General features: G+C 43.8%; 3 protein-coding genes across 10 annotated transcripts in view; 2 read left to right on the top strand and 1 right to left on the bottom strand.

Annotated features, from left to right (window-relative positions):
* Fam104a (family with sequence similarity 104 member A) overlaps positions 1-10404 on the top strand; it is a 17459-nt gene extending 7055 nt beyond the window's left edge. The window contains exons 2-3 of one of the 2 annotated variants that reach the window (XM_015503538.2): positions 6275-6337; positions 8020-10404. In XM_015503538.2, coding sequence (XP_015359024.1) covers positions 6275-6337; positions 8020-8256 — 300 coding nt within the window. In that variant the 3' untranslated portion in view covers positions 8257-10404. The remainder of the gene's footprint in view (positions 1-6274; positions 6338-8019) is intronic. The other variant, XM_015503539.2, reaches the window with a different exon arrangement.
* On the bottom strand, positions 8354-21531 carry Cog1 (component of oligomeric golgi complex 1). Of its 7 annotated transcripts, none has more exons than XM_048795624.1 (15): positions 21208-21531; positions 19291-19535; positions 18971-19152; positions 18507-18677; positions 16390-16546; positions 15526-15736; positions 14240-15031; positions 13592-13738; positions 12906-13067; positions 11939-12066; positions 11162-11270; positions 10659-10768; positions 10504-10582; positions 10027-10063; positions 9270-9455 (listed from the first exon to the last, which is right to left on the bottom strand). In XM_048795624.1, the coding sequence occupies exons 2-14, from the start codon at positions 19500-19502 to the stop codon at positions 10061-10063; spliced, it is 2463 nt and encodes an 820-aa protein (XP_048651581.1). In that variant the 5' UTR covers positions 19503-19535; positions 21208-21531; the 3' UTR covers positions 9270-9455; positions 10027-10060. The 7 variants fall into 7 exon arrangements, 6 of the variants coding, with proteins under 6 accessions (XP_048651576.1, XP_048651581.1, XP_048651575.1 ...); XM_048795618.1 differs by having other exon boundaries at positions 10027-10060; XM_048795619.1 differs by lacking the exons at positions 9270-9455; positions 10027-10063 and adding an exon at positions 8354-9266.
* Slc39a11 (solute carrier family 39 member 11) overlaps positions 20752-21584 on the top strand; it is a 384139-nt gene continuing 383306 nt past the window's right edge. Inside the window, exon 1 of the mRNA XM_048795690.1 lies at positions 20752-21182. The gene's annotated coding sequence lies outside the window, so the exon portion shown is untranslated. The remainder of the gene's footprint in view (positions 21183-21584) is intronic.

The following is a 21584-nucleotide window of genomic DNA, read 5'->3' as shown; positions in this document are numbered from 1 at the left end:
GTTGGTGCTTGAAGACTGATTTATTTATTTGTTTGTTTGTTTGTTTATTTATTTATTTATTTATTTATTTATTTATTTTGATGGTGCTGGAGAACCCAGGGCCTTGTGCATGTAAGGCAAGCATTCTGCCAACTGAGCTATATCCTAAGCCCCTGAATTTTAAGTTTAGGAACAAGCCTTAGGATACTGTTTTTTTTAATTGAGGTATAATTTGCTACCAGTATATTATTAATTTGTTGTTGTTGTTGATAAATCATTCCAGATGAATCGTGTTAGCCTAAGTTAGGCTTGGTTTTCCTTGGTGAGCAAGAAGTAAAATGATTTGTCAATTTGGGACTTCCCAGTGGGTCTTAGATAAAGGTTGCAGTATTGTCTTATCTTGAGGAGCTCTTTGGATGGGTAGAAACTGGCTAGATTTTACTTAGTTGTATTTGTTCTCTTAGAGGCTGCCCTTTGCAGTTGGAATTGTATCTTTATGTGTAGTAGGAGGAAGGTTCTTTACCTTCAGTTTTAATGTCTTTATCTACAAATGACATTAGCAGTTTCCATGTATTATCTGGCTTCTGATAATTAGATATATGCTTTATAAAAAGTACTTGAATTTTTTTTTTTTTTCTTTTTTGATACTGGGAATTGAACTCAGGGGCACTCGACCACTGAGCCACATCCCCAGCCCTATTGTGTATTCTATTTAGAGACAGGGTCTCACTGAGTTGCTCAGCGTCTTGCATTTGCCGAGGCTGGCTTTGAACTTGCTATCCTCCTGCCTCAGCCTCCTAAGCCACTGGGATTCTGATTTTTTTCCCTTTATTTTATAATTGAAAATGAAGTCATATAACATGAATACTTGATACATAATTTCCTTAAAACTTCTCTATGGTGAAACAAAAGTGTACATAATTGAAGAGTATATATAGTATAAACATGACAATTTCAAACCAACTATTGATATAGTTTTAAATTACTGTTAATTGTGGCTATGTTTGAAAAAAGAAATGTGCAAAGCTTATTAGGGACCAGCATACCAGAAATATTTAATTTTTGAAGTAAAAATCTAAAATGTTGCACAGTTCAAAAAGGGGCATTGTTTGAAGATACTGTAAACTGTCGTCTCTTAGAAGTTTCTTAAAAATATTCAGTACTTCCCCTGTAATGACTAACGAGCATTTCCATTGACTACTTTTTGCTGAAAGTGATTAAGGACAAAATGTAGAAATTCTTGTTGCTTATTTATTTTTTGAGGAGGGGGTACTAGGGATGGAACTAAAGGGCCCTCAACCACTGAGCCACATCCTTAGCCCTATTTTTTATTTTATTTAGAGATAGGGTCTCATTGAGTTGCTTAGTACTTTGCCACTGCCTCCCAAGCCACTGAGATTACAGGCTTGCTCCACTGCGCCTGGCCTGTGGCTTTATTTTTGATAAATTGTTATTAAGTTCTCATTAGGAGTTCTTTAGACATTATACCAGGTTGTCTTGGCCTTCTGTTCACACACACACACACACACACACACACACACACACACACACACATATGCATCTTTTTCAAGTAAAGCAGTGTTTAATATAAACTGTTGGCAAATATATGTAAACAATCTTTGTCATCAAATATTGATACATTATCTCGCAGATTATTGCTTTCAAGTTAAAATGCTAGAAACGAATGCCAGTTGCAGTTCTTTTAAGGAATGTTATATAGTGCCATATTAAGATGTAAATTCTTTTGGCTTTTAATTCTTAAAAGAATGGTAATAGCAAAAATGATGTGAAATGTTCAGTGTGAGGTTATGATTAAGCTATAGTTTACAAAAATAAAGTCAGATGATAATGATCCTATTCAGCATCCTGGATTAGATCCCTTTAGGTGGGACTGATACTTGATACAGTCAAACTTTAAAGTAGACAAAGGCAGTTTATACTGCCATTGAGAAAGACATCTCTTGGCATACAATTCTCAGGCCATAGTTTTGAAGATCCTAAAGTATCAAGTTGGTTTGATGAACTAGTGGCACTTATGAATACATTTATTGCCTTGCTACCTTTACATGTTTTTAGAGTATCACTGCAACTTTTGGAGTACATTACAGATTTTTTTCTTTTGGTGTTCAAGTGCCCTGCAGTTCTGCTATTGATGTTTCTTGAAGACATTATTTACTGGATTGAGAAGTTCTTCTGTTGCACTAGCTATATCATTGATTGCAGAAACCTTGCTCTGTCACTGGTCTCATCTGGGAGCTTACTGAGAATATACTTAAGTGCTTCTGCCTTTTAATTTTGGTCTGGAATTCTGGCTTGGTCATTGTCATATACTCTTCTCCATCATCAGCTGCCATATGAAGAAGGGTCTCCATGAAGTTAATGTCTACACTTTTTTTTTTCTCTAAAATTTTCATAGTGGTATCTTGTGTGAAACCTGGATTTTCTTTTTCAGCCTTAATGGAAGTGGCTTTCGATGTCTGAGATGCAGACGAATGTATTCTTTCTAGCTCATTAAACACAGGATACTTAACCTAGAGGGGCATAGAAACCTTGGAAGTGGTCTCAGCTTTATTCTTCATTTCTTCCATTGTTAACCTCCTTCATAAGCCAAATATAGTAGAAAAAGTAATACTACAATGCAGAGGAATTTATTCACTGCAGTGTTTCTTCTTTTTTTTTTTGTGAGCTGTGAAACACTGGGCACAAAATGTACACTGATAGGCACTGAGCCCTGACTTCACTTCCCACCTTTGGAGTCCTCTTCAGCTCCCGAGTCAAGTCACTCTGGCAATGCTGGAAGGACCCCATCACCTGCATTTTCTCACCTTGCTCATTTAGAAAGTGGTTTTAATTAATCCACTGAATTAATTTGGAATCTTATGATCTCACTAGTGTGAGCAAACCTTGAGCTTTCTGAAATTATTGGGCACTTGCACATGCTTTAATAGACTTGTCTAGGATTGTCTCTCTCATTTAGTTCAGATCCTGCAGTTCCCCTAGAATGAAAATGAGCCTCATTATGATTCCAGAGAATATATTCTGTGAGTAAGATTTCTTTTTTTCTTTTGAGACTCATGTAAAGAGCACCAGTGAATGGGAAAATGGAGGTGGACGAAAATAAAAATATTAATGTTGATCTGCTTTTCTGATTAAGAGGAGAAAACATGATTCTAGATAATAAATATACTCATACATACATTCTGGTTCTGTTTTTACAAAGTAGAGAGATTTTAACTGTTAATATTCCTGCCTGGGCAGCTTTCTAAAGATTATTAGGAAAAATAGTCTTTAGAGGTATTTGGTTTCTGCCATGGGCATAAATGGGTTCTCTTTTGAACTGACTTCACACCCTAGAAAAATAAAATCAAAGGCAGGCCTTACTGCCGCACCAGGAGTTCTTTATCTTCCTTCCTAATTCTTCTCTTTGCCTCATTTTCTCCTCTGCTTCCTCTCTTCTCCAGCATTACCCCCTGCCGGCTGTGTTGTCCACAGCCATGAGGGTACTTTCTCATCAGCCTGCCCTCCTTCTCTGTGTCTGGCTTCCTCCTCGGCTCCTCCTTTACACGAGGTTCACCAGTGGTCTTTCCATTGAGGAGATGTGTACTGAGCAGCTGCTATTAGCCATGCATGTTCTGGATCCTCCAGGTCAGCTGGATGTTTCCTTCTGCAGTCCCTCCCATCCTCCTCTGGGGTGTGGCACATAGATTTCACATTCCCACAGTGGCTTGGGCCTGCCTCCTGCTGTGTGAGGAAATCTCCCAGTGGGGCTCTTTTCTGTCTCCTTCACCTCATCTCTCACAGATCCCTGGAGTCCTTACTCCCAAGATTAAACCTGAGTGTGGCTTATTTGCTTAGAAATTCTTTCTGCATGCAGATTCCAGGAGTCTTGCCATTTGGTTGTGTTTCTCTCACCAACTCTTTCTGTGAGCCCAGTCACACCACACTATTAGATCTTCCTCTCCAGAATACTCCTCTTTTGACTTTGCTCTTGTTCTCCAGTTTGTCATTTCCTGCCTATAAAGTCTTCCTCATCCTTCTAGGCCCAACACATACCATTCACGTAGGAACCTCTCCCCATTGTTGGAATTCTTTCACTTTGGTGGCCTTGGACTGTGGTTATCAGTGGATGCACTGCCACCATTTTCTTCTTGAATCAAGTTCAGCAAATATTAACTGAATGACTGAGCAGCCCCAGTGAAATGCCTCCTGCTGAACCTGTGATTGTTCAGCGGTTAGACATGGCCTGCCATTGACCAGGTGTGGTCTTACAGTGGGACCTGGCATGTACACTTAAGCCAAAGGTGATTCCACAGTGGACTGTGAGGACAGTTTTTTGGTTTGTTTTTTTGTGGGTCTCTCCCAGGTATCTGCATTTACAAGATTATGGTAGACTTTACTGTTGCCTAAGATAATGTAGAATCCTTCCCTTTTTAAACAGATCTTCAAAACAGCACTTTTTTGAGTTGCTTTTGTATATTGTATGGGGACGTTTTTGGTCAGAGTTTTCATCAACTTATTTTGCTTATGTTCATGAATTTGCAAGTGTCTATTATTTCACACATTATGATCTTATTCTGATTGGTAATATGAATTTCTCCTGAAAATACCCTAGTCAATGAGCTTTGTAATGCAAAGATGGCAGTTTTAACTTTAAGGACCACACACTATCTGATACCATCCACCTCAAGCAATCTTATATTAAAAAGCATCATCAGGTGAGAGCAGTCTGATTTTTTTCCTAGTTCAAGTTTTTTGTTTTAGATGATAAACCATTTTGCCTTTGTGTATGCCTTTAAGGCACTAATAGATACTTCGAATTCAGTGTTAATGCCTTTGAGGTTAAAAGTAAATGTTCTTTTCTTTTTCCCATAAAGCAGACCACTTTTTCCACAGTGTTCCAAGATCAATTACTATAATTTTCAAACTTTTTCAGCCCTGTCCCATTGAAAAGTGCTGTATTTTGTGACTGAATACATAACAATTATATTTGTGAATCATTGAAGAAAGCCTTCACGGAGGAGTTATGCTTACCAGGTTGTACTGTGTTCTTCCTTTAGCCTGGTTGTATCTACCAATGTGTTTCACCCCCAATTTGAAAAATCCTGGCCCATCTGTAGACTGTGAGGTATTCCCAAAGCCTCTCCCATAGTGAGAACCCTGGACTGAGCTGGCAGAAAAAGCTGAGTGCCTTCGAGAGACATGTATTTATTTATTTATTATTATTACTTTTAAAGATAGTATCTGAAATGTGTGTGTTGGAATGGCTTTCTGTTCTTCTTGATTGAGGTTACTTTTAGTGATGCATGTTTCTAAAGCCACATCCTTCTGGAAGCCTTGCTTTTCCTGTAGGCTGGCAGAGAACAAGAGCATCCACCACACAGAACTACCATATGTGCATGGCTAAATGGGCATAAATGGCTTTTAGCATCTTGGGCCTTTCACCTCCATGAAGGGGGACACGGAGCTTTGCTCTGATGGAGCTATTTGCCTCTTCTCAAGATGAGGGATGAAGAAGATCCTTTGCAAAAGACATGTTCTCCTGAGGAGTCATCACTGCCAGAAAGCTCTAGAAGTTCTTTAGTTAGGGGGATAAACCAGTCTTCCTAAAGAGTCTCATGACAGGATCGGTACTTTAAGAGTCTCAGTCTTAAGATGGAAGTAAGATGTAGTAGCATTTAGTTCACTTGCTCACGATCAAATTTTGTCCTCAAATTACTTTTTTTTTTTTTTGTAGAAAATAAATTAAAAATAGAAGATCCAGTTCTAAATGCTTTGTCACATACATCCTTCCATACTGTTTGTGATAGGCATGCACATGGGTATACATTAAAAAAGAAAAGCTTTTAAAAACCAGCTGACATATACTAAAAACAGATATAAAAAATGTTGAGACTCTTTTGTGTTAGAACAAGTTTATTTCTACCATCATTGTTAATGCTGGATATAATTCCGTAGTATGTATGTATATAACGGATGTATTAAAATTTAACCAGTCCCCTATTGTTAGATATTTGGGGTGGTTTCCAGTTTTTAGCTATTATAAATAAGGCTACAATAAACACTTCTTATACATGTCACTATAAAATTTTAAGTTTTTTTAAAATGAAATACAAATTTCAAGTATACTTAGCCTCTTTTTAAGTAGTTACTCTATTAAGAATCTTTTCAGTGGTTTATTTTAAAGAATTTTTACTTTTCTAAGTAGTACTTTGCTTCTGTAGTGTGAAATAAATATAATGTGAGATAAAAATTTGACTTCCTTCAAACTGATTCTAGTTCTTGCCTTAATTTTCAGACAGTACCTGTAACGAAAAACAGTAAAGAAAACAGTCTAAGAGGAAGCAAAGCGTTCTGCGCGGTGGGTTTCTGATCCAGTGTAGTGACCTATTCAATGAATGACCTATTCATTCCTGAGTTTCCTAAGGGGTATGTGGCTATCCTAGGTTGTTATACTAGGTTAGGAGAGGTCTTTGTAGAGTAAAATTTTTTTTCGAATTGGCTTTTGACTTCAAAAGTGATTCTGGCATAAACTGGACATGGTGGCACATGTTTGTAATCCCAGCAACTTGGGAGGCTGAGACAGGAGGATAACAAGTTCAAGGCTTGCCTTGGCAAATTGATGAGACCCTGTCTGAAAATAAGAAATGAAAATGACTGGGGATGTAGCTCAGTGGACAGTGTTCTTGAATTCAATCCCCAGCAAATCCCCACCCCCACCCCAAATAAAAGTGATACTGACATAAATTAAATGTGCACACACATGTATATGTATGTACTATTTTTATAATGAACATTTAATAATCACATTACAAAAAAGTTATAGTAAAGGATGGAAAAAATAAGTAACTGTAATCCTTCCATTCTAGTGTAACTCCTATGATTTGTTTTCGAAAGTACTTTATGTGATAAGCAGATATTTCAAAACCAGTGTCTTTGTCTAAGGGTAAAGTTGAGTTTATCAAAGGGCCAAGTTAAAAACAACCTTTGTATCGGATCATTATTAGAATCATAATTTTCTTGTGATTGATTAATTCTAGTATAGTTCAGGTAATTAGGGAAAGGAATTGCTAAGCAGGGCATATTCAAACACCATTTTATAAGTCCTACTGTCAGAAGGTGGGCATTTCAGAGTGACTTGACTTTGATCCAGGGACCTCTGTGTGTCTTCAATATGATTAAAACACTTAAGTCATGTTATTTTTGATGAAAATTTATTTTTGTTGAAAATTTAGCGTGCTTGTACATATACATATGCATACTGTGCAAAAATGCCAATATAACTTTATAAGAAGTATATTTTGTATCCTGAGTGATTGTAGAACACCATTGTATCTGGATGAGAGATGACCACAAAATTGGCATAGTTTATCTTGTGCACTTGTGCCCAGAACCCATCTCATTAGTAATAAGGACCCTACTTTTTTCATTTTTCTTTTTTATACCCTGTACCAGTGACTGATACTTCTCCTTGTAGGCTGAGAACTTCTTTCTTTGGTTATTGGAATGAATGGTAAAAGCAGAGAAGATCTATGTAAAGGAATAAAGATATAATTGAAGCACTGGGCATGGTGGTGTATACCAGCTGCTTGGGAGGCTGAGGCAGGGAGGATTGCAAATTCCAGGCCAGCCTGGAAAACTTAGCTAGACTGTCTCATAAAAATTGAAAAGAGCTAGGGATGTAGCTCAGTGATAGAATGCCTTGGGTTCAATAGCCAGTACTACACCACCCCCCCACCACCAAAAAAATAAATAAATAAATAAAGTAATTAAAGGATGGTCTGTGCTTGAATCTGGATGCACTGTCTTCCAGGGCTGTGTCACAGGGGTGATCTATCTCACTTTACAGCAAGGCTGTTGTGAGGATAGAATGCAGTGTCTTAGGTGAATGGCTTTATTTTTATGAACCTGAAAGCCGAGTTATGTGCTCATGCCAATACTCTTGGAGCTGAATGGGAAGAAAACTCTTAATAGGGCACGTGCAGTAAAGCTCTTATGCAGGAACAAGTGTATGCTAACCCTGGCTCTTCCTTTTCCTTTCAGTCTTCAAGCAGTGACAGTGGTGGGAGCAGCAGCAGCAGTAGCAGCATCAACAGCCCTGACAGGGCCAGCGGGCCAGAGGGCAGCCTAAGCCAGGTCATGCCCGGATCCAGCCCCAATACCCCTCAGCCCATGCCTGAGCAGTCTGCACTGTGCCAAGGCCCTTATTTCCACATCAACCAGACCCTGAAGGAGGCCCACTTTCACAGCCTACAGCACCGAGGACGGCCTCCGACATGATGCGTGGGCAGTTTCTTGCCTTCTGTGAAGGGACAGCGCTGTGCAGATTTGATATTTCAACTTACAATTTGTTTAAAAAAAAATTGCACACAAAAAATGCCTGTTGGCTTTTCAGTCTATATTTGAAATAACAGGTTAACAGGCAATTGTTTACTTGTGGTTTTGCTGCACTATTGCAATTTCAAAGGGGCTTTGAAGCAAATTTTTTATAGGATTCTTTTGAGGGAGGGTATCAAATCCATGTCAAGGAAGTGGTGTGAGGAAATCTCATCTGTGTGTTGCATCCATAGTGTGTCCAGTTCAGACTGATCTTCAAATCTGTCAATTAGAAGTTCTACTTTATGTAAAGGGCCTTTTAAAAATGCGGGATCTTCAATTTTTTAATTCAATAAACTAGTAAAGAGTATCTAGTTTCCATGAAAAAACACAAGGGTATTTTTTGTTTTGTTTTTTTTCCCCAAAATATAGTAAGCTTGATTCAGTCTTGCACTGAAATTAACTGCCATACTACCTCTTAGGATGTACATGTTCTGTGGAAAGTACTCTGTTGTAACAGGAGAATAATCGGATCCATCCAGTTTAGATTGTGGAAGTGAAGCGCCCTCCCTAGTAATTGTCTCCTCTCTGTTATATATTTGTATTTCTATGGAGGATGTCCTTGTGTACCCAGGTTAACTCTGTACCAATATTCCTTTCAGAGTCTGCACCCCAGACTCTACTGCACAGTTCCAAAAGTCAAGGAGTAGTAATGACTGTCTTACTCACAAACTTGTATCAGAAGCTTATGTGATCTCACTGAAAATTCCCCCTGCAGTGGAGAAAATTAAGGCACATACAAGTACTGAAGAAACATAAGCTGCCCGAACTGATACCTGAAGTAACAAGGACTGTCAAAGTATTGGACAAGGATTTACTTTTGCTTGAAGTCACCCCTAATATGACAGGGGGTCTCATTCCATCACTTAAACTGGAAAGATTGGTGTGGATTTGAAACAAATGAGCAGAGGTACCTGTAGGAGAAAGAATGCAGCAGTATTTATTTAGAATAGAAGTGTTCCCGATTACTTAGTCATACTAGTGAGCCAGCCAAGTTTGAATAATGAAGATGCAGATGAGTCATCTTCCTCGCTGATGAGCTGTCTGAACAAGGAGCCAGGATGCATTGGGTCATCTGCTCTGGAGAGTTCCGGGGGACCAACCTGTCATTGGGATGTAGAGGAAGTGCCTTAGAGTCCACCGGAAGCCACCTGCCCGCTCCCGACACTCCATTCCATTCCGAGGCTACACAGCATACATAGCAGAGCTGAGAAGTGTGGATGACTCTACTAAGAGGAGTTTGCTGTTTGTCAGGACTGGAAAAGGACACGGGGAACAGCATGGGATTTTATTATGTGACAACTAAAATTTGAGAATGAAGATTGTCCTAGGGAAATAACAAACACATACCTCCTTTCCATGGGTGTTCCTTTAGTAGGGACAGACTTTAGAGGCCAGCTGTGTGCTGTGGAAACTGTGGTGTTATAGAGGACGTTATAGCACAGGCCATGCTTATGGGGCACGGGGTTTTGGCAAGAAGTTTTGTTTTTTTTTTAACTACTTCTCTCAGATTTTAAAAACCAGATGTTTGACAAGGATTTTAATGGCAGGGAATATGCAAAGGACACATTGCTAATGTTTTGTCTAACAATAAAGCAAACAACAACTAAATGCTGTGAGAAGTCAGGCTGTTCGAGCTCTCAAACACGCATACACAACAAAATTCAGAAATACCCAGGAGGACTCCTGCAGGCTTAATGGAGGCATCCTACTGAAACAAAATGTATATTAACAAGAAAATGTAAAACTTGAGGAAGCAAGCTTTTGTTTATTTTCCACCCAACTAAAAGAATGGAAGATTAAACCATCACCAGAACAAAAGGACTTTCTCCAAGTACAATCACAGTGGCAGGTTGGCAATTAACTCTTACTCTACTAAATGCAAGGAACCATCTCCATCCTGTCTACATTTTCTACAGCCTTGCAGCTTGGGATCCATTTATATTATGAGGCTACTTGGTAGTGTCAGTGGGCATCTTTAAAACCTTCCATTAGCTCAAACCCGTACAACCTTGTATTTCTTGTGCCGCCATTAAAAGCAGCATTCGTGCATTTTGTCATTCAGTTATCAGTTTTTTCAAAGGGAGCTGATCGGGTGGCTTGGGAGATGGGACAGTCGACAGGGAAGACCCTTTTGTTCTTGGCACTAACCTGGGTTTTTGTTTCAGTGCTTCTGCTGGTTGATTTAGCCTTCCGAGTGCTTGTCATGCTCAGTGGAAGAAGTCCAAACCTGCAAGACGAGCAGAAAGAATTTCAGTGGCATGAAAAGGCAGCTTGGGGCCCAGCAAAGTCTCAAAATTGTTTACCTGATCTGACTTGATGCCAGTGGCAGAATGTTGTGGGGCTCCTGGGAGTTGAATGTGCCACTCCGGGGGGTGAACTGATTATCAGTGCTGGTAACCAAACCAAACAGAACCTGACAAAAGGACCACAGTAAAATGTGGGGCTTTGGCTGTCCAGATGGGAGAGGATGACCTCTGGGGACTGTTCTTTTCAGTGTGTTAATGCTTCAAATTACTTTTTATCACTGCCATCGATCAGAATCTCCTGGCAACAGTTTTTTTATTCCTCTTTCTGAGGCTTGGGTTTTTAATAATTTGTTATTACAAATAAAGGGATCACGATCATGGTACCCCAGTGTGTGGGATTTTATCTAACCCTCTTTTAGCCCTTATAACTGCACTCAGCTGTTTGTGTCTTGCCTCTTCCTAAGATTGCGTTCTGGAGTATTAAGTAAGGTAGAAGGTTGATTCTGCAGTTGGAGCCTGTGGCACTTATTTCGCACTGAGGCATCTGTGACCTGACTTACAGAAGTCCGCTGCACCAGGTGGTTAAGGTTGCTGTTGAAGTGTGGCGTGAAAACATCCAGGTCAAATGGATCGATGAGTGCCTCCAGATGGTCAGTCACTTTCTCAATCCTGAGAGGATTAAGACCATTATTTTTCACAAATTTTGAGGACAAGAAAACTGTCTTACTATATTTTATAGGTATGAAACCATGAAGTGGTTTTTGTTCAACTGAATTGCTGATAGGTACTTGTGTTATGGATGATCAACCTGCTGTGATGAAGTCAAGTCTGTGTCTTGTCCATGTTGTGTTTTTAGGAGGACCATTAAGAGCTCAAATTATACCCACCATTTGTGAGGTGGACTCAGTAATGAGGTTCCACCTGGTTCTCTTGACTACGGAATTTACCCAGCAGGCAGCCATTATCTGACTTGCTGGCAACACAAGCACTCACTGATAAAGACAAACCTTGAGGAGAATCCTGGAAGGAGCTACAGATGCCCCTTGACTACGGTGGGGCCACATCCCAAAAAACCCACCATGAGCTGAAGTATACATAAATTCACAGCTGAACATCATGGACCAGCAACACAGAATGTGGCACTGTGGGGGAGGGTCACATGTCGTGGCCAGGGAGAGATCCAAATTCAAACTCTGAACTGCAGTTTCCACTGAATGCTTATTGCTTACCCACCACTGTAAAGTCAAAAAACCCCAAGACAGACCCTTGGAAGTGGGCAGTACTGGTACTTGCACTGCAAGAAGACTGCCTCAGGGAGCCCAGGGAGGGTATGACACCTGGAGTCTGGTTTGTTGCGGCCACTCTTCGCCTCCTCACTCTTGGCTGTCAGAACGATGCTGAGGTAGCGCAGGTCATAGAGGAGCTGCAGTGCCCGGTTCTGGGTTACTGGGAATGCACCTTCTCTCTGCAAGTGAATTCCCACCCTGTTGAGAAGTGGCTCCTGTGGCACAGTGACCACCTGTGTGTTGTGAGTGGCCTCAGCGTGGTATGTCAGAAGCACAGGCTGTACCCACTCGGGGCCAGTTTAATCTCACAACAGCATACTATGTTAAATATTTCATCTTAAAGCCAAACGTGAAAAGTGCCAGCCCTAAAGGTCTCAGTGCTGTCGATGGGTTACTACAAAGGAACACGGCTTCCTGCACAAGGAGGTGGATGTGTGGGAGCCCAGGGACTTAACCAAATTCCTCCCAAACAAGGACTGTTACCTCTCAAAAATGTTGTGAATGGAATGGAATGGAACCTCATGCAAAGCAAGAGGGCGTGGAGACCCCCTTCAGTGAGCACTGCCATGTGCACAAGCTGTGCTTGTACCTGCCTCCCTCACAGTCACTGCCCTGCTCTGCTCTGGTGGGCACAGTGTGGGGTGTGCTCCATTTTATGGGTGAAGAAACCAGTTGAGCCGGTCAGCTACTGGTCACATTTGATGCTAAGGAAACAGGTTAATGATTGGCCCAAAGCTTGCCTGGTAAGAACTGGCAGTGCCAGGGTTGGAAGCTGGGCCTTTGATCCCGTGATGGCTTTTATCCTTTTGTCACCTGCCTTCTCCATGAAGACCTGTTTGACCCTTGAGTGTGGGTGGAAAATGGCAGAGCTGGAAGCCACTCCAAACCTATTAGTGCATATTTATGAAACCAGATGCCTGGGGTAGGTACTAAACACTTTGGACCCTGATGTGAACTGCTCAAGCCTAAAATCAGCTAAGGGTTTTAGTTTTTATTGGGAAAATACTCAGGCCCCTACCTTAATCTGCTTTTCTTCAGAAAGTTCCTCATAGGCAGCTACCACTTGAAACATGCAGCTTTTCAGCATCTCCTGCAGCGTCACCTTTGGCAAAGCATGACCTCCAACCCGATTAATTTCCTGGCATAAGCTGAACAGGAAGGACTGTACATACCAGGATGGCTGAAAGAACACAGAAATGTCATGTGCCAGCTTGCACCAGTTAAATGACCATTCATAGTAAAAGTGGGTCCATTTATCTTTACAAAGCACACACATGGGGACCGTGCCCTCTCTAATCAAGCATCTTACAAGCAGATCATTTAACAGACACAAAGTCCCTCGTTAAGTACTCCTTTCCATGGCCTGAGGTTGGCCTGGCTGTTGTTCTTTAAATAGCAAAGAGCCCATGCTACAAAAGGAAAGAATCATTTATTGACCTTTTTTTTTTTAATTGATTTTATTTTTTTAATACACAACCACAGTGGAATGCATTACAATCCTCATTACACGTATTGACCTCTTAAAACACTCTGCTATTGAAGTGGTGCTACATCCACTTTTCCCCCACAGTAAAGTGAACTTTACTTTCAGTTACTCCTCGGAAACTGCAGTGTTGAATGATTTTCTAAAATTGTTTTGCTTCCCCCAAAGCAGTTCTATTCCTTTTTTAGCCCAGGTCCCTGTGATAAATGGCATGTGCTTACCTGTGTAGGAAGTCTGATCTTCGATGTGACGCTGCTGCCAGACTCTGTCTCCTCTTGAATTTCTAATTCATCCCAGTTGGTAGCTGTGGCCAGGACTGAACCGGCATCATCTAAAAGCAATGACTGGGTGAATCCATGAATCAGAACCTGGTGATAAAAAGTGAATGTCCACATAAGTCCTTCAGGGCTTTTGTAGGGTTTGTTTAGAAGTCTCAGCACACTCCTGGGGGTTGGGTGTGGGATGCCAAGTGGCCAGCACCTCTCCCCTTTGGCCAGTGCCATGATCAGCAGTGGGAATGTGGTTGCAGGCCTCCCTACTAATGTCAAATGTCATCTGTAAAAGACCAGTAGAGACTGAAGGAATTATGGCATTTACATGGAAGACCTGGAAATATGGACCTTCACCCAGACAGAAAGCCTTTCATTTCCATCCAATGGAAGGTAAAAATGCAGGGTTTCTGTCTACAAAATCTAGGCTGAAAACAAATGCAAGGTTTTATTGAGCCATATGGCAGAAATAAGGACAAAGTAACTATATGAGATGAGCATCATTATTCCCTTCCTATTGAAGCACCTTCACAGGTCAGCAAGACTAAAGCATGAGAAAGGGAAGGTAAACCAGGTATCCTATGGAGTCCCATCACTCACCTTCACGACCGCTGAGCTCCAGACCCGGTAGCCCATCACACTCTGCTGTAGGAGTACATCTTTAACTTCCTGCCATTTGGCCTGTACAGGAAGGATTTCCTGGGCTTTGCTCTTCCCCTGCTTTTTCAGAGCCCTAGCCTCCCTTGATGGTTTGTCAGAGCTCCTGGACTTTCCCACAATACACTGTTTCAGGTGGGGGCACAGTTCTCCTAGAGACTGGCAGAGTCTGGCCATGAAAAGCACAGCGTGCAGCTTGGTGCCTTGGAGCACATCCTGCTGGCCTTGCACAACTTCCTCAATGTTCTGCAGCTCCACCTGGATGCCATCTAGGATGTGCTTGATGCATGCCACCGAGTGCGTCTGCAGCATGGCCTGCACAGTCCCAGCATCTGCATATCTGTCAAAGGCAGAGCTCTTGGTCTGAGTGGGGACAGCATCCTTGGGCAGAGGCACATCATCAGAGGGAAGGTAAGCCAGGAGGTCATCCAATTTAACCTTCAGTTTGGAATCTAGGGCAGAGCAGAAGTTCTGTACATAAGGGCTGATAGCTTGGGCTTTCATTGAGAGGCCACTACTGGCAAACTGACCCCGGTTTGCCACATTAACCCAGGCAGCATCTGGAGGCAGGTCACTGGGACTCTCTGACCAGAGGAAGACAGACATGTTCTGCTCAAAGTGGATGTGCTTATTTGATGTGGAGTTGCTGGTGCTGCTCTCAAGCTCCTGCAAAGCTGAGACCAGGAGTTCTTTGGAGCTCCTGGAGATGGATTCAAAGCCTTCTTTTGTCAGAGTCTAAAAGAGAATGAGAAGAGAATGTGAAGACCCTTCATGCTCTTCACATACATAAGCAGGTTGGTGATTCTGTTTTGGATGTCTTCACAAGATCATTCTTTTCCCTTTTTTTGTGCTACTGGGGAGTGACCCCAGGGGCACTCTCCCACCAAATTATATCAGCCCCCCTTTTGAGAGTTCTGATCCCTATTTCTTTAAGGAAATTTCAAAACAAGAGTTACCAAAATCAGAATTTATCCCAGCAATCAGAATGTTCTTCATGTTCAGGAAGCTGACATGGTGTAGCAGAGAATAAAGATGCCAAGACTGATGGACATGGGCTCACTTCTGGCCACCTCACCAGGCCCAAGGCCTGGTGTCTTTTTTAGCTCTAGAACCTGGCTGAGTTAATAAGTAGGGAAAGAAGGCACTTGTGACATAAGACTTCTAAGACAGTCACCAGACCACATTAGGGTTGGCTGTGAAATTATGGCCCATGTGATTTTCCACCTTACCTGTAACCGGTCCAGGAAGAGCTGCTGCATCATGTCCTCCCAGAATAAGAGTGGCCTCTCCAGAAGCCGCTGACACACCACCTCCCAGTTGTGACTGGTGGACTCATTGGTAAGTAACTCCCACATGGCATCTCGGATCCCTGCAAGACCCTTCATGCTCTTCACATACATAAGCAGGTTGGTGATCCCGTTTTTGATGTCTTCGTTACACCTGCAACAAGATCATTCTTTTTCCTTTTTGGTGATACTGGGGAGTGACCCCAGGGGCACTCTCCCACCAAGCTACATCAGCCCCCACTTTTGAGAAGGGTCTAAATTGCCCAAGCTGGCTTCAAGCTTGAAATTCTTCTGCCTCGGTTTCCCGAGTAGCTGGGATTACAGGCATGTGCCACTGTGTCCAACAGATCATTTCTGTGTCCCCTGGGCTCATTTTCTTTGGGGTTCTTATATCTTTAATAAGAAAAGCACAAAGATCCCATTTGAAAACCATATCTGTCAATCTATCAATATAGCACGATTCTGGCTGGACTCGGGTATGGAGACTGGTCTCTCACTAAGCCCACTCTTGCTTCACTGGGGTATGGGAGGAAGTCCGGTGTTCCATGGAATGGCTTCAAAAATCAGTGTGTTAAAAACAAGCTTAGGGGCTGCAGAACTCTTATACTAAGAGAATTTAAAAGCCTCTGCATAATATTTTCAAAGACAAATTGTTCCTTGTTTCTCCCCAGGTGAGGTGGTAAGTGGCCATGAAGGCAGGAACAGCCCAAGTGAGCAGTGGCCATGTGGCACATCTCCCTCTCCTCACTGACCCTGTATGGCTATGTCCAAGGATGCCACGGGGTGAGCCAACCTCAGGCCACTCACATGTAGATCCATTTCTGCAGCGTGTCTCTCAGGTACTCCTGGCTGATGGGATGTGCAAGGGTTCGGAGTGCTGGCTGGAACTCGATGACGGATGCTGGCAGGCGTCTGAACCAGCTGCAGAGCTTCATCTCCCCTTTCAGAACACTGATGCCCTTTCCTAGAGAAAAGGCCGCGTGAGAAACAACCCAGGCCATACTTTGAATAGCATATTAAAAATGGACCTAGAAGAAATTTCCAAAAAATTATTTCGTTTTTCTCTGGGTAGGTCAAACAACCCCTGAAATAGGGAGAAAAAGAAGGTATAGCATGCATCCAGACCTTCCCTCATCAAGGGGTGTGGCAGCTTCCCTAAACTCTATTGGTTGAAAAGAATGGCAAAGGTCAGGAAGGGAAGGAATCAGGTAGAAAGAGCAGAGGGGAAAAAATGAGTGCTGAGCAGTCCTTATCTTTGGGTTTTTTCCCTTGAGATGAGGTCTCATTATATCGCTCGGGCTGGCCTTAAACCCTGGACCCCAGAGGTCTTCCGGCTTCAGCCTCCTACACACCTGGGACTAGAGGTGTATGCCACCATGCCTGGCAGTCCTTGACATTTTAAAAAGTAGAACTTAAGTTTTCATGAAAGTATAAGCTGGTTATTTCCCTTTCCTCCTCCTCCTCCTCCTGCTTCCCTTGAGGATCTAAGTGGAGAAGTGCTGACCGCCCACCTTGATGAGTGAGTCACCTGCAGCTCTGCAGAGGCCTGTGCTGTACAGTGCTGGGAGGTGCTGCTCACTGATTTTGTACACAAGGCCCTTCTGCAGTCCCTTGTACTTCTGTTTTCCAATGTCATAACAGATTAGCCGATACTCACCTTTAGTGACTATTAAAATATTGAATGTAAGCAGCTGGAGGGACACCAAGGCATGAGAAGTGGTGCCTTTACTGTGAGGCAAAGTTACTCAAAGATGGCCCCATATGACACTCCTGTCCCCCTCTGGAAATGACCAGCTGGCCATAATACTCCATTCCACCTTTGTCTCTATTTCCTCAGTCTATTTTGCTGACACCTCCATCTGATCTTGGAGTCCTAGAGTTCCATGAGGGACCATCTTCCATCATTTTCTTTGCTTACTGATGGTGGCATCCATTCTCATGGCTTAAAATAACTGCCACAGGCAGAAGCACTGCATGTAGTGTCCACCTAGCCCTTGCACTGCTATGTTCTGAGACCAATCACCCTCTTATCCCCTAGTTCCATTCCAAGGTCTCAGTTGTCTCCAAGGTGATTTTCATGTGAACTATCACCAGTCCCTTCAAACCAGTTCCTTTGGATACCTCCTTTCCCACACCCTATACATCACCAAATCCCTCCTCAACAGATATCTGAGCTGTCCAATGAGTTCCATCTCTATGCTCCCTCCTAACCCAAGCTCCAGTGGCTGAACCCTAGACCACAGTGATAGCCTTCTAAGTGAGTTCAGCATCCCTTACCCCATGGGACTCTACTACTAACTACATAAAAGCCAGTGCATTTATTTAATTACAGTTGGGACAAATGCTAACCAAAGATGTAAGGGATATGTGGGAAATAGAAGGACCACACCAAGCTTGGAAAGTCTCTGAAGGCTAGCCACTATTCTCTGGTTAGAGTCCAAACTCAAGCTTGGCCCATAAGGCTTAGCATTACCTGGCCCCACTTCCTTCTCCTGCTATCTTCCTTGTCACCCACTAAACCTCAGCCTCACTGGCTTTCTTTAGTTCCTCAATACACTAACATCCTCCTTGCCTCAGGACTCTGCATACCCTGTCCCTTTGCCCAGAACTCTCTTCTTGCGGTCTTCACCTAAATAACTCTAATTCAACCTTCAGCTTTGAGTTTAAAGACCATTTCACCTGGGAGGCCATCTCTGAACTTGGTGAGTTCCTTCCATTCAGTGTTCCCAAGGCATCTTGTACTGTGCATTAACAGCACTGACCAGTGTTGACTCACACTTCTGAGTTCAGTACTTGCCTTACTAGACTGTGACCTCCATAAAGGGAGAGTCCATATTTGTCCAGTTCACTGTGCTATCCCTAGAGTTTTAGCACATGGCTGGGTAGTTGAATGGACCAGGAAAAACGGCTGGTTACGAGCTCACCAGTAGGGTGCTGGCCTGTGATGGTCTCCAGAGTAGAGAAGAGCAAGCCACACGGCAGGGATGGATCTGGCAGCAGACCTTCTGGCAAAGTGTAGAAAAGGGCATGAGCCTGGTTCAAAGTGGTGGCCAGCAACTCCACTAAAGAGCAAATCTGGGCCTTGATGCCAGCACCTATGAGAAGATGTCATCTTTTAAACAGTTTTCTTTTAGTAAAGAACAGATCAGGGCTGGGGGTATAGCTCAGTGGTAGAGTGCTGGCCAAGCACATGTGAGGCACTGAGTTCAATCCTCCACACCATATCAAAATAAATAAATAAAGGTATTGTGCTCATCTACATCTAAAAAAAAAGAAATTAAAAAAACAAAAACAAAAACCAGATCACTCTGGATACCTCAGTTTCCCTGAGCTCACCCTTCTCCACCCCATGCTTAAGGAACAAACTTTGGAAAGAAGCCACACCCACCATGGTGTGGCTGGTTGAGAAGTTTCTGAATAGTTGTCTTTCTGGCCAACAGGAAGTCGGTGAGGGCTTGGCGGGGAGAACTCTCTTCTAAGAGCATTATAGAGCAGAGGGCCTCAGCTATAGCTTGGTCAGACACAGCTTGGCATTTGAGTAGCATCTTGCTTTCGTGCAGAATGGTTGATCTAACAAGATGACAAAGGTCAACATGGAAATTTTTACCATCTTGAATGAAAAGCCATGGAAAGAAAGAAGACAGATTCCATAAAACTGTAGTGATGAGGCCTGGCCATCACAGAGATCTTTATGTCAGATCCACTTACCGGAAGTGGCTGGCTGCTGCTACCTGCCGGATGAGTATAGGAAATCGGGAAAGGATGGGGTTGTATCGGGAACTAGAAGAATCCAGCTGGAGCAGACTGTGAAGGTGGCAGCAGAGCAGGTAGAGCTGTGTGGCATGGAGATACTGAGAGGCTTCCATGAAGCTCCAGATCTTCTCAGGGATTTCTAAGAGTAGTTTGATCTGGGCAGCCATGCTGTAGAACTTCTCCTGGGATGGTGGCTGTGGCTGTAGGAAAGGGCAGAATAAAGTCAGAAGAGCAAACAAAAGCGAGGTCAGTGTCCTGCACTTGGGGAGTTTTAGGACTTAAAGCTTTCTTTAAGTTGAACTCAGTGCTATTCAGAAGGCATCAGGTCTGATGAAAACCTTTATCTCGCCCTCTGGTTATCAGTGATTCTCTTGACTTCTTGAAATCAGGGAGGGGGGCGGCGGTGGTGGTGTAACAATAGGTGAGCTTCCTCCTTCCTTCCCTTGTGTCCAGCCTTCCTACTGTTTTTCCTGCTTCTGTGAAGGGCACTATGCGCTTGGCTGACTGCTCTTTTTCACCAACCCTGCACCAAATATTTGTCTGCTTCAGTCTTCAGTCCTCTCCTCTTCCCATCTACCTGCTCACTTCAAGCATCCCCCATGAAGGGACTGGTGCCCTATAAAATTAGCCCAGCCCCTTTTAAACTCTTGTGCTTTCTGCCATGTGACGGTGCAGCAGGAGGATCCTCACCACACATCAAATGCCATCATCTTGACTTTGGACTTCCCAGGCCCTAGAACTGTGAGAAAAGTATGTCATCATGAATTACCCAATCCCAAGTATGTTGTTAATAGCAGCATACTGGACTAGACAGCCACACTGCAAATCTCATCTGTCCTTAAGAATCCTCAGTAAGGCACTGAGAAGCCTACAGTTACTTCCTTCAGAACTGTTAAAGTAAATGGACACAATTATTTTGGGAATTAGTCACCTTTACCTTAAAATGTTTTCAACTGCTCTTCTAAATTATTTACATTTTTCCTGACAACTTTCCATGGCTTTATTTCCTTGCCTAGAATGTAAGCTTCTTCAGAGCAGGAATTGGGTGAAGTGAACAGAGAAGGTTCTCAAATTTTGTGTTTGACCAAGAATAAATTAGATGTAACTATGAAAATCAATACATTTCCAAAATCAGGCATAATACCAGTTAGCCTTTTAATAAGCCTGGAAACACGCCTCAGTCACAGCCAAGTCTGGCTATCTGTGTGTGGAGGGGGCACAGCTTAGGGAGGGGTGGGGTCACTGACTTAAAAAGCACAAGGGCTTTCCAACCTTCCGTGTATTGTTCTAGAGTGATACCCCAGTCTGCTGGCCTGGATTTCTCTGGAACCCAGGGAACACGATAAAGTTTCAAACGGGAGCTGACTGTACTTTGGCGTGTCTTCTTCCATGTTGCAGGAAGCCTCTCCCAGGTTATGACAGAGTTCCCTGTTAACCTGTTCTACCCTCTATGCTCTTCTGCTTGGTTCATCCCTAGGTCGCCCTCCTTTAAGGAGGCAAGCTGCTGCTGCTCAGGATGTCCACCGCCCGTCCTTCCACATGGGGTGCGAACATTGGCGTGGGGGACGAAGTCAGGATGGCCTAATCGAGCCTGCGCTCCCTGGGATGAAAACGTTCGCGCTGGGCGGCCCTCCAACCCCGCAGGGATGGGGCAGCTCTTCGGCCCTGGGGAAGGTGCTGGGGGCGGGACGCGGGGAGAGGCATCTGCTCCCTGAAACCCGGCGTCCGGAGGCGGGGTGCGCGGCGGAGCCCAGCCGTCGGGAGACCCCTTGCGTCCCTGCGAGACCGAGCGAGCGCGGCAAGGACTCACGGCCGGAGCGAGCGCCCCGGCCGGCGGCTCCGGGAAGGTGAGGGCGCGGGGGGCGGGCGCACCTGCGGGGGCGCGCGGGGGGCCGCGGCCACCGGCCTGGCGCAGGCGGGCGCAGTACTGGTCGGTGGCCTTCACGGCGTCCACCAGCCCCTCAGCGCAGCGGCGCATCTGCCCGATGGTGTCGGCCGCCTCGATCAGGTCGCGGTACCGCTCTCCCACCATCTGCCGCAGCTCCTCCTTCTTGTGCTCGATCTCGGCCCGAACCTGGCGCTCCAGCCCGCGGATCTCCTCAGCTCCATGAGTCTCGAAAAGCGCCGCGGGATCGCGCAGATCCAGTCGCTTCAACGCCGGGGAGGCGGCCGCAGCCGCCATGGTGCACGGGTCAGCCGGCCGATGGCCGCTTCCGCTGCCAGCCCCGCCCCGCCGCCATCTTTGATAG

This window comes from Marmota marmota, unplaced genomic scaffold, assembly GCF_001458135.2.
Source record: "Marmota marmota marmota unplaced genomic scaffold, marMar, whole genome shotgun sequence".
In the NCBI taxonomy this organism is placed as follows: Eukaryota; Metazoa; Chordata; class Mammalia; order Rodentia; family Sciuridae; genus Marmota; species Marmota marmota.
This window is presented reverse-complemented; position numbering and strand designations above follow the sequence as displayed.

What these genes read in the sequence shown, in the direction of transcription:
- Cog1 (XM_015503529.2), bottom strand. Translation starts at nt 19,502, where the DNA reads ATGGCTGCCCAGATCAAACTACTCTTAGAAATCCCTGAGAAGATCTGG. An exon ending in GCAGCAGCCAGCCACTTCCG is followed by an intron (nt 19,153 to 19,290) that starts GTAAGTGGATCT and finishes TCATCTTGTTAG; the next exon opens with ATCAACCATTCTGCACGAAA. An exon ending in CTGCAGAAATGGATCTACAT is followed by an intron (nt 15,737 to 16,389) that starts GTGAGTGGCCTG and finishes ATCTTGTTGCAG; the next exon opens with GTGTAACGAAGACATCAAAA.